The 13,549-nt window shown below is 38.8% G+C and overlaps 1 protein-coding gene across 2 annotated transcripts; it reads left to right on the forward strand.

Moving 5' to 3' along the window:
* The first annotated feature begins 1,988 nt into the window (after positions 1-1,988).
* Mpzl2 (myelin protein zero like 2) lies at positions 1,989-12,739 on the forward strand. 2 transcript variants are annotated; one of them, XM_046438648.2, is made up of 6 exons: positions 1,993-2,371; positions 3,200-3,366; positions 3,664-3,874; positions 5,921-6,068; positions 9,040-9,112; positions 11,232-12,739. In XM_046438648.2, exons 1-5 carry the CDS (start codon positions 2,314-2,316, stop codon positions 9,098-9,100), a joined length of 645 nt encoding a protein of 214 aa, XP_046294604.1. In that variant the 5' UTR covers positions 1,993-2,313; the 3' UTR covers positions 9,101-9,112; positions 11,232-12,739. The 2 variants fall into 2 exon arrangements, with proteins under 2 accessions (XP_058433155.1, XP_046294604.1); XM_058577172.1 differs by lacking the exon at positions 11,232-12,739 and having other exon boundaries at positions 1,989-2,371; positions 9,040-9,113.
* The last annotated feature ends 810 nt before the right edge of the window (positions 12,740-13,549 follow it).

Consider the following 13,549-nt stretch of genomic DNA (forward strand, 5'->3'; position numbering starts at 1 on the left):
TTCTACCTCTCACCAAATTTTGCAATTTCAAATCCCTCTACCTCTCCTTCCTCCAGGGCTGCATATTCCTGTAGAGTTAAAAGCCAACCAAAGAAGATTAAGTTTCTTTTATCTCTTTTTTATTTAGTCTCCATCACTGACCTCTTCTGACCTACATACCAAAGGGCTGTATTTTACTTAGAACCATTTTTAAAGGTCCACTAGTATGCCAACATTCTGAGTTTAGGTTGCTCAGAATGACCTAGAAGCTGATAAAGAAGGCAGATACTCCTTTATCAGAAACATCACAATAACACATTCATGCTAGCACATGACTAGTCTCCATCTGAGGCAGCTCCTGGGCTTCTTGGTTCTAACATAATAGATTTTTGTTGGTGTCTACCTGGTTTTTCTCCACACTGACACCTGTTTTTTTTTCCCTCCGTACCGACACCATTATCTTTTTTTCTTAATTTCTATAATTTGCCTATTTTCGTGAAATCTTCTCTTCTCTTTATGATGTTTTACTGTTTTTCTTTTTCTTTCAGTGTTGGGGATTGAACCCAGGTCCTCACTGCATGCTAAGCAAGTGCTCTAGCACTGAGCCACACTCCCAGCCCCAAGTTTTATTTTCTGCATATCCTGCTCCTTGCTCCCTCTCCTGGCAACCTTTCTGTTCCGGGGTTCAGCTAGGAGACTTGATGAATCACTGGTTTCCAGACTGCTAATCTGGGCGCAAGGGCAACTCAACTCTGCTAGGATTTCACCCCTGATCTAGCAGAATTCCTCGCTGCAGGTGAGTCTTCATCCTCCCAGTTCAGCACTGCTTCTTTGCCAGACAAGGAGGCCTTTTTTCTCATTTTAATTCCTCAACTCTTTAGACTTCTCAGACAGATGGCTGCCCTAAAAATGGCAGATGAAATGTGAAGCACAAAAAGGTATTATAAGATGTTCCCTTGAGAATCTCTGATTATTCATATCAGCTGGAATTTTGTGGCAAGAGCACTACACTTGAGAATTAGAAAAGTTTGGTTGGTTGTGCAACCTCAGGCAAATCACTTACCTTCCCTGGGCTTTTCTTGTCCTCCTTGGTAAAATGGGACTACTTTGTGGGGAGTTGTGGAAATGAAAGGCTGAGCATGAAAACACTTTGCAAACTGTACTGAGACGGTGGAGTAAATGAGCAGGGCTGTTGTCCTGATTCTTCTTTAAATCGTTAAAAGGAAAATTAAATATTGAGATTTGCTTCTGCTGGGTATCAACGAAAACTACAAGCTAAAAAAAGGTGCAGAAATCCTTGTGGTAACATTTGGCTAAAACTGAGGGTGTCACTACTGTTAGGACTCTGTGTCCACTCAGGGTCCTAAGGAATTCGGACTCTTGTTTTGAAGAGCTGCTGCGATTCCAGCTCTAGGCTAAGGTGGCCCCGGGGGCGGTGCTTTGGGATGTGGAATCCCTGCAAGGTGTTTTCACGGTTCACTTCCCAGGGCGGCCTCAAGCCTGTTTTTTTTTTTTTTTTAAATTTTTTATTGTTGGCTGTTCAAAACATTACATAGTTCTTGATATATCATATTTCACAATTTGATTCAAGTGGGTTATGAGCTCCCATTTTTACCCCATATACCGATTGCAGTATCACATCAGTTACACATCCATTGATTTACATATTGCCATACTAGTGTCTGTTGTATTCTGCTGCCTTTCCTATCCTCTACTATCCCCCCTCCCCTCCCCTCCCCTCCCCTCTTCTCTCTCTGCCCCCTCTACTGACATTCGTTTGTCCCCCTTATATTATTTTTCCCCTTCCCCTCACTTCCTCTTATATGTACTTTTGTATAACTCTGAGGGTCTCCTTCCATTTCCATGCATTTTCCCTTCTCTCTCCCTTTCCCTCCCACCTCTCAAGCCTGTTTTAAAAGGGTGTGTGTGGACCAAGCCCAAAGCAGCCTGGGACACTGCAGACTGGCACCACCTCCTCTGGCTGTTTCCGAGGCCATCCAGAGGCCAGGGCCCGGTCAGATGAACTGAAAAGTCAAGAGAGGACTGCTGAGTTTGGGACCTTTGTGCAGACGTGTTCCCAGTGTGGAGGGTGGGACGGAGGAAGGGAAGGAGGGCGTTGAGAGGAGGCCCCACCTTTCATTCCAGCACAGTGCACCGGCGGGGCGGGATGAGTCACGACTGGCTTGCTCCGGAGCTCAGATTCCCGTAGGTGAGGGACCGAGACTCCCCTCTCGGGGAAAACGCGGCGCCCGCTCTTCCCGCACGGATCTTGGCAGGTGCTAGAGCCCTGGGTCTGCCCGGTCTGGTCTCTGGGACCAGGGCTGGGTTTCCCTCATGTATGGCAAGAGTCCTGCGCGCCTGGTGCCTCTCCTCCTTGGCTTACAGCTCACAGGTAAGACCTGGCGGCTCCTCCCGTTTCCTCCTTTATTGCCCACACAACAGAGATAGTTAATTGTAGAAGAAATCGCCGGAGTTCTGCGTGGGAGCCCAAGACACAGTTGCAGTTGGTTTTGGTTTGGACTTTACTGAAACTGTAGTTGTTTGGGGGGAATTATTTTGGACAAATAAGTTTCGGTGTGTTGGCTGCCAGTGATCCAGGTACAGAGAGGGCTTTCTAATCTCAGGTTACACACCATTTTTGTGTGGCTGTTCTCAGCCTCCTGCTGCTGGTAGGACTTGGCACTTGATTTCTGTGTGTGAGTCTTGTGTGGAACTCTGCGCAGCACCAGGAAAACCAAGACTGTTAGAGACCCACCGCGGTTTTGAAACTGCCCCAACACACACATTCTGAACGTCAATATCATGGTAAAAATATGCCACGTGGTATAAAGGTCCCCGGGTGCAGGCAAACACAGGCTGCCGGCAGCTGACAACTTCTGCAGTGTAGGAAACCTACATCATGAGAACTCTCTGGAAAACTTATCTGCTATGAAGTTTAATTCTGGGCTCCTGACTTTAATATTTGTAGTTTGTTATAGCACTTCTGAAGTCAGTGTCCTGAGGCCCTGGAAGCACTAGGAAGGTTCCCCATGTGGTGTTTGAGCTGTGAGGGGATGGGAGCTCTGGGCTGCCTGTAGGTGGGTGGGACTGTGGGTGAGTAAGCTTGAGAGCTGGGCATCATGGTTCTGCCTTGTTCCCTACTCAGACATTTATTTTGAAAGTGTCATAGTCCTCTCAAGCCCACATCCCCTATTAACCCTTCTTACTCCTTTTACTGCAGCTCTTTGGCCTACAACAGCTGTGGAAATTTACACCTCTGGGGCAGTGGAGGCTATGAACGGGACAGATACTCGGTTAAAATGCACTTTCTCCAGTTTTGCTCCTGTGGGTGATGCACTAACAGTGACTTGGAATTTCCGTCCTCGAGATGGGGGGCCTGAACAGTTTGTAAGTAAATCATTGTCATTAATTTCTAGGGGACCCTTGGTCAGGCATTAAACCAGTGTATTTCTCCTTACCCTTCCTGTATTTTTCTTAGCAATAGGCACAGGGGTAAGCTGGGAAATAATTATTGGGACAGAGACTGACAGAACTGGACAGAGGCCAGTGGAGGGGGAAGAAAGATTCCTATGAGAGAGCTGTGGATGGGACAGCTGGGCTTGCTGTTGTTTCTCTTCTGCCCCCATCATCGCAGCCTCCTTGCCTGGGTATTGAATAAGTGACATTTGCTTTTCCCCCCTCCAGGTATTCTACTACCATGTGGATCCCTTCCCACCCATGAGTGGGCGGTTCAAGGACCGGGTGGTCTGGGATGGGAACCCTGAGCGGTATGATGTCTCCATTCTTCTCTGGAAACTGCAGTTTGATGACAATGGGACATACACTTGTCAGGTGAAGAATCCACCTGATGTTGATGGGCTGGTAGGGACGGTCCGGCTCAGCGTTGTGCACACTGGTAGGTTATGTGGGGGGGGGAAACGGGGTTTTGGGAGTGAGAGAGCTGGTAGAAAAGAGAGGCAATCTCTTGTTATGGTTGAAAGGGTAGAGAGGGGGCCTAGTGCTGGGAACTGCAGAGGGAGACTAGGAGTCCTAGGGTAAAAAGAGAAAGGCTTTGTTTGGTTGTGGAAAGAAACAGAGTAAAGCAAAAGGATCCAGGGAATGTGTAACAAAATGGCATTGAGATGGTAAAAGGGAGAGGAAGCGACTCTCTGATAAAAGGCCAACAATAGGTCTGTTCATTCTCTCATTTATTCAAGATACTTATTGAGTTCCTGCTGTGTACCAGACACTGTCCAAAGTGCTCAACATGTCCTATCTCACTTCATCCTCACGCCATCCTCAGAGACAGATATCAATAATGGTAGCTAATGTTTATTGAGTACTTTCCACCTGTCCTTACATGACACATTCTATTTGTGTTTTACATATCTCATCAGTTTATTTTGCACTTAATGTCTCTCATTTTACCAACAAAGGAAATTGAAGCTCATAGAGGTTGTCACTTGCCCAAAGTCATGTGGTTGGAAACTGGAGTAATTTTGGACTCAAACCCAACCATCTTTGACTCTAAAATTGTACTGTAAACTAATGCATTGTATTGCCTGCACCCCTGTGAAGAACAACCTGGAAAATAGTGGCAGGTCACAAAGAACAAAAATCACAACAGTTTTGAACTGCTGTAGAACTGTGTGTGAGTCATGGCTACCAACTGCAACCGTACATGAATCTTATTTTCCTCACCTACAAATTGGAGGTAATAATATGATGATTATGGTGAGGACAAATTGAGATAATAAATGTGAAAATCTCTAAATGCTGACCTGTACTGAAAAATTACAATAGCTACCATATATTGAGTGCTTATTATGGGCAGGCACAGCATGAAATGATTTACATGTATTGTTTTTATTTTTTATAAGAATTCAAGAAATGGATATTGTTACCTCTATTTTATACAGGAAGAAACTGAGGCTAAAGAGAGTTAATTACCCCAAATCACACAAGAAAGAGCTGTGTAACCCGGAGAAGTCATTTGAATATTGAAAGAAGTAATATAATGCCTCTGGACCTCAGTTTCTTCTCAGATTAGACAAGACATCATTTGTTCTTAAACTTATTAGAATCACTACTCTTGAGAATCAAATGAAAGTCATGGCCCTGTTTCCCACAAAAAGTGGGAAAAACACACGTTTTTGGTACTGTGGATCATCTCTCCATTCTCCATCCTTCTTGATGGGCTCCAGGCTAGAACTCCTGAGCTATACATTCTCTAATGTCCTTTCTGGATCTAATGGTTTATTGAAGTTTCAATTAGAAATCAAATTAAGGAACAGGAGAACCAGGTTTCACAGACTATGATCTTTAGGGGTTCCTTCCCCTGGGCTCCCTCTTTCACCATTTATCCACTAGTTACTGATCTACTTGCCTGACTTCTGAGGGGGTGGCAAGAGCTCCTTGAGAGTAATGTCCTTTTTGGCTTTTCATTTGTATCACAGTACCTGGAGTACAGTAGGACCTTAATAAATCTGAATAAATGACTGACTGAAGGGCAGAGGTGAGATGGGGTGGGGAGAAATGGGTTGGGCCCTAGATTTGGTTAGGTTAGCAATAATCCCATTAGGCAGTTAGCTGACTTAGTGATTCTCAAAACTATAGTATGTATCATAATCACCTGGGGACAACTTAAAAAGCAGACTATTGGGCCCCACCCCTATTGTTTCTAGCTCAATAGGCCTGGGGTGGGGCCTGAGAATTTTCATTTCAAAGTTCTCAAGTGATACTGTTGCTGCTATTCCTAGGATCACATTTTGAGAAGCACTAAAGTAGACTATGTGACTTTCCCACTGCTGCTAGAAATTACAAGGTCATAGGGTATTTTTTACATAAAGGTAGGAGAAAGGAAGATTCCATTTAATGATGAAATGCATCCCAATTATGTCTTTAGATTTCTTCACAGTTCTAAGAATCCTCAGTTGATCACTTGATCTTTTTCTCCTCATAGTACAGTTCTCGGAGATCTACTTCCTGGCTCTGGCTATTGGCTCTGCCTGTGCACTGATGGTGATAATAGTAATCGTGGTGGTCCTCTTCCAGCATTTCCGGAAAAAGCGATGGGCTGAAAGAGCTCACAAAGTGGTGGAGATAAAATCGTAAGACTGGGAAGTTAGGGGAAAGTCTCCTTCTAACACCTTCTTATGGTGACTCCTGGTATTTCGAAATGGGGCTAAATAATTGTTGAACACACGTTCTTTCTGTTGAATAAATCCTACGTAAAAGACTTCTAAGTCACAGGACAGATAAATTAGGTTGTGAATATTAACTTGACAAAAGCTTTCTTGATCTTTACAAAAAGATTTCATCATAGGATTTCTTTACTATGTGGAATTTCACATCATAAAAATCTGCTTATGTAAAACTTTTCTAAAACATCCCCTACTCATTTAATTTTTTTTTTTTTAATTTTTTATTGTTGGCTGTTCAAAACATTACATAGTTCTTGATATATCATATTTCACAATTTGATTCAAGTGGGTTATGAAATCCCATTTTTACCCCATATACAGATTGCAGCATCACATCAGTTACACATCCATTGATTTACATATTGCCATACTAGTGTCTGTTGTATTCTGCTGCCTTTCCTATCCTCTACTATCCCCCCTCCCCTCCCCTCCCCTCCCCTCCCCTCCCCTACTCATTTAATTTAGCATTACTAGGGATTAAGCCCAATACCTTGAGCATTCTCAGCACATGCTTCACCACTGAGCTACATTTCCAACTCCTAAAATATCCTTTATTTTTAAAGTGAAGCATTAATGCTTAAGAATAAAGGGTCACTATGAATCAGTGCATTAGAAAGGGTGCTGTGCTAATAGTAGGTGCTCAATAGACCTGTTTTAAAATTGACATAAAATTCACCCTTTTAATATTCACAAAGTTGCTCAATAATCACTGCCAATTCCAGAACCTTTTAAACATCCCTCCAAAGAAACCCCATATCCTTAAGCCATCACTTCCTAGTTTCCCCTCCCACCAACCCCTGACATCTATTATCTGTCTATGGGGGGTTTGCTTATCCAGGACATTTCCTATAAAAGGAATCATAAAGTATGTAGCCTTTACATCCAGCTTCTTTCACTTAGTATGTTTTCAAAGTACATCCATGTTGTGTTATAGCACATATTGGTACTTCATTCCTTTTTTTTTTTTTTTGGTGCTAGGGATTGAACCTAGGGTCTTGCATATGCTAGGCAAGCACTTTACCACTGAGTCACACCCCAGCTCAGTACTTCAATCCTTTCAATGGCTGCATGATTTTTCATTGAAATGGGTATATCACATATTGTTTATTCATTCATCAACTGATGGGCATTTAGTTTTTTTCCTACTTTTTGGCTGTTATAATAAATGTTGCTATGAACATTCATCTATAAGTTTTTTTCATAGATATATATTTTTAATTCTCCTAGGAGTGAGTAGAATTGCTGGGTCATATGGGAACTCTGTTTAATTTTAGGAGGAGTTGCCAGACAGTTTTCAAAACAGCAGCATATTACATTCCTATCAGCAATACACGAGGATTCTAATTTCTCCATGTCCTTTACTAACATGGGTTATTGTCTTTTTAATGATAGCCATCTAGTGGACATGAAGTGGTATCTCACAAGATTTTGATTTGAACTTTCCTAATGACTAATGATGTTAATTTTTTTTCTGTGTTTAGTGGTCATTTGCATATTTAATTTGGAGATATTTCTTCAGATAGTCTGTCCTCCTTAAAATTGGATTGGCTACCTTTTTTTTTTTTTTTGGTACTGGGGATTGAACACATGGGCATTTTACCACTGAGCTACATCTCCATCCCTTTCTTATTTTTTATTTATTGAGACAAATTCTCACTAAGTTGCTGAGACTGACCTAGAACTTGCTATTGTCTTTACCTCAGCTTCCTCAGTTGCTGGGATTACAGGCATGTGCCCCTGTGCCCAGCTGGTTACTTTTCATTCTTGTAAGCGTTCTTTTTGAATTTTGGAAACTAATCCCTTATTGGACACATGACTTGCAGTTGTTTTCTCCCATTCTCCCATGTGTTTTTTTTTTTTTTTTTAACTTTCTTGGGCACTTTCTGCTCAGAGCAGAAATGTTCCACAGTTCTATGGGCCTGGAAAAACCCCCTCTGGTCAGACAAAAGATTGAATGAACACAGCTGAGAAGTTATGGACAACAGGAAGTGCCTGACAGGTAATAGTTATGCAAGAAACATTTTTAACATTATAGATTGGTACCTGTTCCTAGGAATCAGTACAGGATACCATATGGAACTTGAAAATATATGAAGGTGTATGTGGAGATATCCATAATATCTCACTCAGTCTGTGTTGAACCATTTGGTCCTAAGGTATAAAAGTTTTTAAATTTTGATGAAGTCCAACTTGCCTGTTTCTTCTTTTGTTGCTAGGGTTTTTGTGTCACATTTAAGAAATCATCATCATGAAGATTTAACAACATCATGAAGATTTACACCTACATTTTCTTCTAAGAGTTTTATCATTTTAGTTCTTACATTTAGGTTTTTGATCCATTTTGAGCTAATTTTTGAATATTGTTGAGGTAGGAGTCCCAATTCATTTTTTGGATGTGGACATATAGTTGTCCCAGAATCATTTGGTTCTTTTCCTCAGTAAATATTTGCTAAAACAAATATAATTGATTTTAAGGAATCTAAGAAACCCACCTCTGAGGTTCTGGTTTGAATAGAACATAATTAATAAAGATAACTTTTAGGTCAACATAAAACTTTTTCTTTTATGAACAGGAGTAGAAATAAGAGTTAGCATTCTAATGGTAAAGTAAGGTGTTTGCTTTAAGCTTCTGGAGTTCCCAAATCAGGTCCCCAATTGTATTCCCTCATATTCTGAAGAGTCTTGGTTCATTTACCCAGGTTCAGGTGGAGGCATAAGTATTTCTAGTCAGATGGCAGTAGCTGTTTAATGCTAAACTAATCTACTTCCAGTTGAGTGTAATTCTCAAAAAATGGGGGAGAAAATACATTACCTGAAAAATATTTGCCTCCCTCCCAATTTTGTTTACCTGACATTTTTTTCCTGCTTTTTGTTACAGAAAAGAAGAAGAAAGGCTCAACCAAGAGAAGGTCTCTGTTTATTTAGAAGACACAGACTAACTTTCCTAGATGGTGAGGCTCAAAATGGGTTCTCTCTTTTCTCAGTTTTCTGACCTGTCTGGTCCACCTCTAACATGGATTGCCCAGATTACTTTATATGGTCATTAGGTATTTCCTATATGAAATTAGAGGTTCCCAGTCAGGGTTCCAGTCTCATGAATGGCTATGAATTTTGTACAAAGGATTAAGAAGCTAGACTCTATTGCCATTAAAGCTCAAAGAATTTTTTTTTTTAAGCTTTGGGGTTATATTTATCACTACCAAGAATAAACTATCAACATGTAAATAAATCTTTTTTTGTGTGTGTGTGTGGTATTGGGGATTGAACCCAGGGCCTTGTGCATGAGAGGCAAGCACTCTACCAATTGAGCTATATCCTCAGCCCTAGTCTTTATTTTTATTTTTTTAGTTGCAGTTGGGTACAATATCTTTATTTATTTTTATGTGGTGCTGAGGATCAAACCTAGTGCCTCACATGTGTGAGGTGGGCACTCTACCACCCCAGCCCTAGATTTTTCTTCTTCTTTTTCTTTTATTGTAAACCAGTATGGCAATAAGAGAGTGCCTTAAAAGATCTGCCTGGTATTTTGACTGGAGAAACTTTGTATTATTTGGAATTGGTTTCACTCCTCTAAATTAGTTATTGCTCTATAAATCTAGTTTAGTGAATAACTTTATTTTTCCAACTTTCAGGTTTATCAGGCTTAAAAGGTAGGATTATTTATTTTTCCTATGCTCAGAATTTCTCCCATTCTCTAAAGTAGGACTACACGTTTAATTTCTAGTTATTGTAAAATGAGTAATGTAAACTGAATTTTACACTATCAGAATATTTTTGACATTAATTACTTTAACCTGTGAAACTCAGTTCAGGTCATCTACATGGCAGGAACTTTTTATAGACTGTTATTAGTTGTAAAGAGAGTCACATTTTATATGCTATAGCTCCAGTGAAAAACCTCACGGATTTATAAAATAGAATATGAATAAATGTGATTGGATTGAAAAAACAAAACTGGCCAGATGTGGTAGTGCATGTCGGTAATTTCAACTATTTGGGAGACTGAGGTGGAGTACTGCAAGGGGGAGGTAGCTCAATGGCGAAGTGCTGCAAAACCAAAAAAAAAACAAAACAACCTGCAAAAATCCAAATTTGGTATCAGGGAGTTCTTCCCAAAGGCTATTTGTCTTTTTAAAATCAAGCAGATTCTTAACAAGTCAGGGTAATGGAAAATAAATGGCTGTTTTAGATTAAAAGAAATTTAAGAGACTTAAGAGGCTAACACAATCAAACGCAATGTGTAATCCCTGCCTGGATGGATACAGATTGAACAAACTAGATGTAAAACAGTTTGGTGGGAGCAATTGGGAAAGTCTTGAATATGAAAATGTTGCATATGGATAATATCAGGAAATTGTTAGATTTTATAAAGTACAATAATGATATTGTAGTTACATAGGAAAATGTCCCCATTTAAAAAGATGCATATAGGAGTAAATAGGGGTAATGCCAGTAAATTCCTTTAAAAACTTCATCCAAAAAAAAAGTAAATAAAAAAAGAATACTTTAAAATTAGATGGTTGATGAATTCCATACACCATCTTCTTTACCTTTCTATATGTTTGATTTTGTTTATAATGAGGGTGGGTAGAAAACGTATGTATGTGAGCGAGCTGTGGATCCTCCAAGTGTCCATGCTAAAGCGCTAGGATGCTATGAATAAAGGATACTGACTTTGAGAACCATGTATTAAGAATCAGGAAACTTCTTGTATTAAATTTAAGAATATTTTCCTTAAGAAATGGAGAATAGCCCAGAATGGTGGCACATGCCTGCTATCCCAGCAACTCAGGACGTTGAGACAGAAGGATTGCAAGTTTGAGGTCAGTCTCAGCAACTTTGTTTGAGGCCTTAAGCAACTTAGTGGGACCCTGTCTCAAAATAAAAAATAATAGGGTTGGGAATGGGCCTCAGTTATTAAGCACCCCTGGGTTAAATAACCAATACCAAAAAAAAAAAAAAAAAAAGGAGAATTCATTTAATAATATGTATATAATTCATAAGGCTAGGTATTCTTATTGCATTCTTCCAAAATACATTATCCATTTAAACTTTTGTTTTCTATTATAGGAAACAAGATTTTCAAGAACAAGAACCCTAGATACATGAAGTTAATGGAAGTTAATGGAAACCTTTCTTTGGCTTTTCCAGTTGTGACCTGTTTTCCACCAATTATGCAGCACATACCCATCCAACATCTTCTGCAGGCAACACAAGACTCCTCTTGAGCAGATACCATCAGACTCACATACAATCTTATTATTAAGGTTTTATTTAATTTCAGAGTGCAAATATTTTTCAGATGAGCATTAGCTTTTATAAACTAAGAAGCTATATTTTTGCCCTTAAACACCCCTTATCTGAGTATGACTTATATCCACATATATTGAAGCCAATCTGCCTGTCATGACATTTCCTTTCAAGCACTTGTTTTTTAGACCAGTAATCTTGCTACTAAAGTTAATGTTTATTCTCTTTCCTTCTCACATTTTTAATTAAAAGGTCTCCCAGCTATATTTGATTAACATTAAATCCCAAATCCAAACTGTTAAGTTTGATTTGTTTTTAATGGCTCCCCTTAAGTATGAGACACATCTTGCTTTTGTTGAATTTCTTTCAGTATTCCAGGTGAATACAAAAAAAATTTTGTTTTGTTTTTGTTTTTGTAATTAATCCAAGGTTTACAATAGTACAAGTCTAAATCACAGTGACTACAAAAAGTTACATAAATTCTAATACATTGGCAAATGCCACCTCAGGATGAATCACTTGTCAATTTTTTTCAACAGTCTAGGTCTTTCATGAGCAATGACTGTTTTGCTTACTATGTTTTTTACCCCCAGTTAAAATATTAAAATAGAGCAAAGCTAAGTTCATTTGCAGACTGAAATCATTAAGCAGTTTAATAGATGTATTTTGAAATAGTCTATTACAATTCTTAAAATTTAAAGATGGTGAAGAAAGGTCAACACTAAATGATGATAATATTGTACAATATTGTGCAAAGTTCTGAGAACTGGAAGAAATTATTTAAATTTTTCTTTTTCTTCTTTTTAGTTGTAAGTCACTTGCTTATTTTAAGGAAGAGAGAACTGGGTACATAGCAAAGAAATATCAAAACTAGTTTAACTGAATGAAACAAACTTTATTATTTTCCCTTATGTTGGTAAGTAAAACAAACTTTGTAAGTGGGCCATGGAAATAGAGGTCTCTTTTAAAAAGTGTCTAGACAGCCAGTGTCAATTTTGAAACTAAAAGTTAGATCTGAAGTCTATATTACCTTTAATTCACATTTTACATTTTTCTTCATAATTAAACTTTGAAAATATTACAACTGGATATTTCTTTAAACAGACAGACTGCATGTTCTATAGTTATAATGAAAAAGTAGTTAAAAACTCATGGAGAGTTTTTCCAGCAAACTTGTAGCTTGTGTCTTGGCTAAATACTCAAGGAGTAATATAGCATGTTGTTTAGTGTCTCTTTCCTAAAGAGAACTTTTGTATTGTAATTTATTTTTTATTATGCCTTAAATACCATGTAAATAAACCTTTAGTAATAAAGAATTATAAATGAAATGATTTGCTTACATTCCAAATTTGAAATTTTACATAGCAGATAACAAAACAGAGGTATATATTTTATCTTCACTGAAAAGTTTTCTTAGTAGAGACAACCTGGGAGTCAATAATGGATAGAATTAGTTTCTACTGGGTAAGTAAAATTATATGGATTTCCACAGAATTGTTACACTGCTTTGGATAACTGGGAATTGGGCATAACAACACTACTTAGTTTGTGGACTCCTGAAGGAAAGGTATCAACTATTCTATTTGGTACTCCTGCAATACTCGCTCAACAGAGAAAACTACTAGCTTTCAGGTCTAGTAAAGAGATAGTGGCAAGTTATTAAATCTTTCCAAAAGTTGAAGCATATTTTTGGCTCTCTCCTGCTTTCATTAATCATGTGCGATTCCAGACTAGGATAGCATAATTAAAGCAAGGTTCTGTACCATCTTTTTCAGAAGGATGTGATGCCATCTCATTTCAAGTACTTTGATAGCAAAGCTTTCTTTTCCAAATAAAAGATACAAAATCCTAGTTCCTCTTCACCCCTAATATATGATGTAATTATGTGACCATCATTAAGACTGTAAACAGCAATTTAATAAACATCCAATTCTGGATGCTATAATAGCTACATTGAAAAAGACAAAAATCAGAGACTATGGCAAGTATTGGCCACAGGGCCTAATACATATTTATTTACTGACTGACTCTGCATATGCTCCCAGGTCTCTTTGTACTCTAAATTTATGAGAATCTATTCCGAGAGAGTTCCACTAAAATCTCTAAACGTATAGACAACATCTGGAACACAGCTGCTC

Source organism: Marmota monax, unplaced genomic scaffold, assembly GCF_021218885.2.
Source record: "Marmota monax isolate L192 unplaced genomic scaffold, Marmota_monax_Labrador192_F-V1.1 WCK01_AAM20220418_F8-fsc00081, whole genome shotgun sequence".
Lineage (NCBI taxonomy): Eukaryota > Metazoa > Chordata > Mammalia > Rodentia > Sciuridae > Marmota > Marmota monax.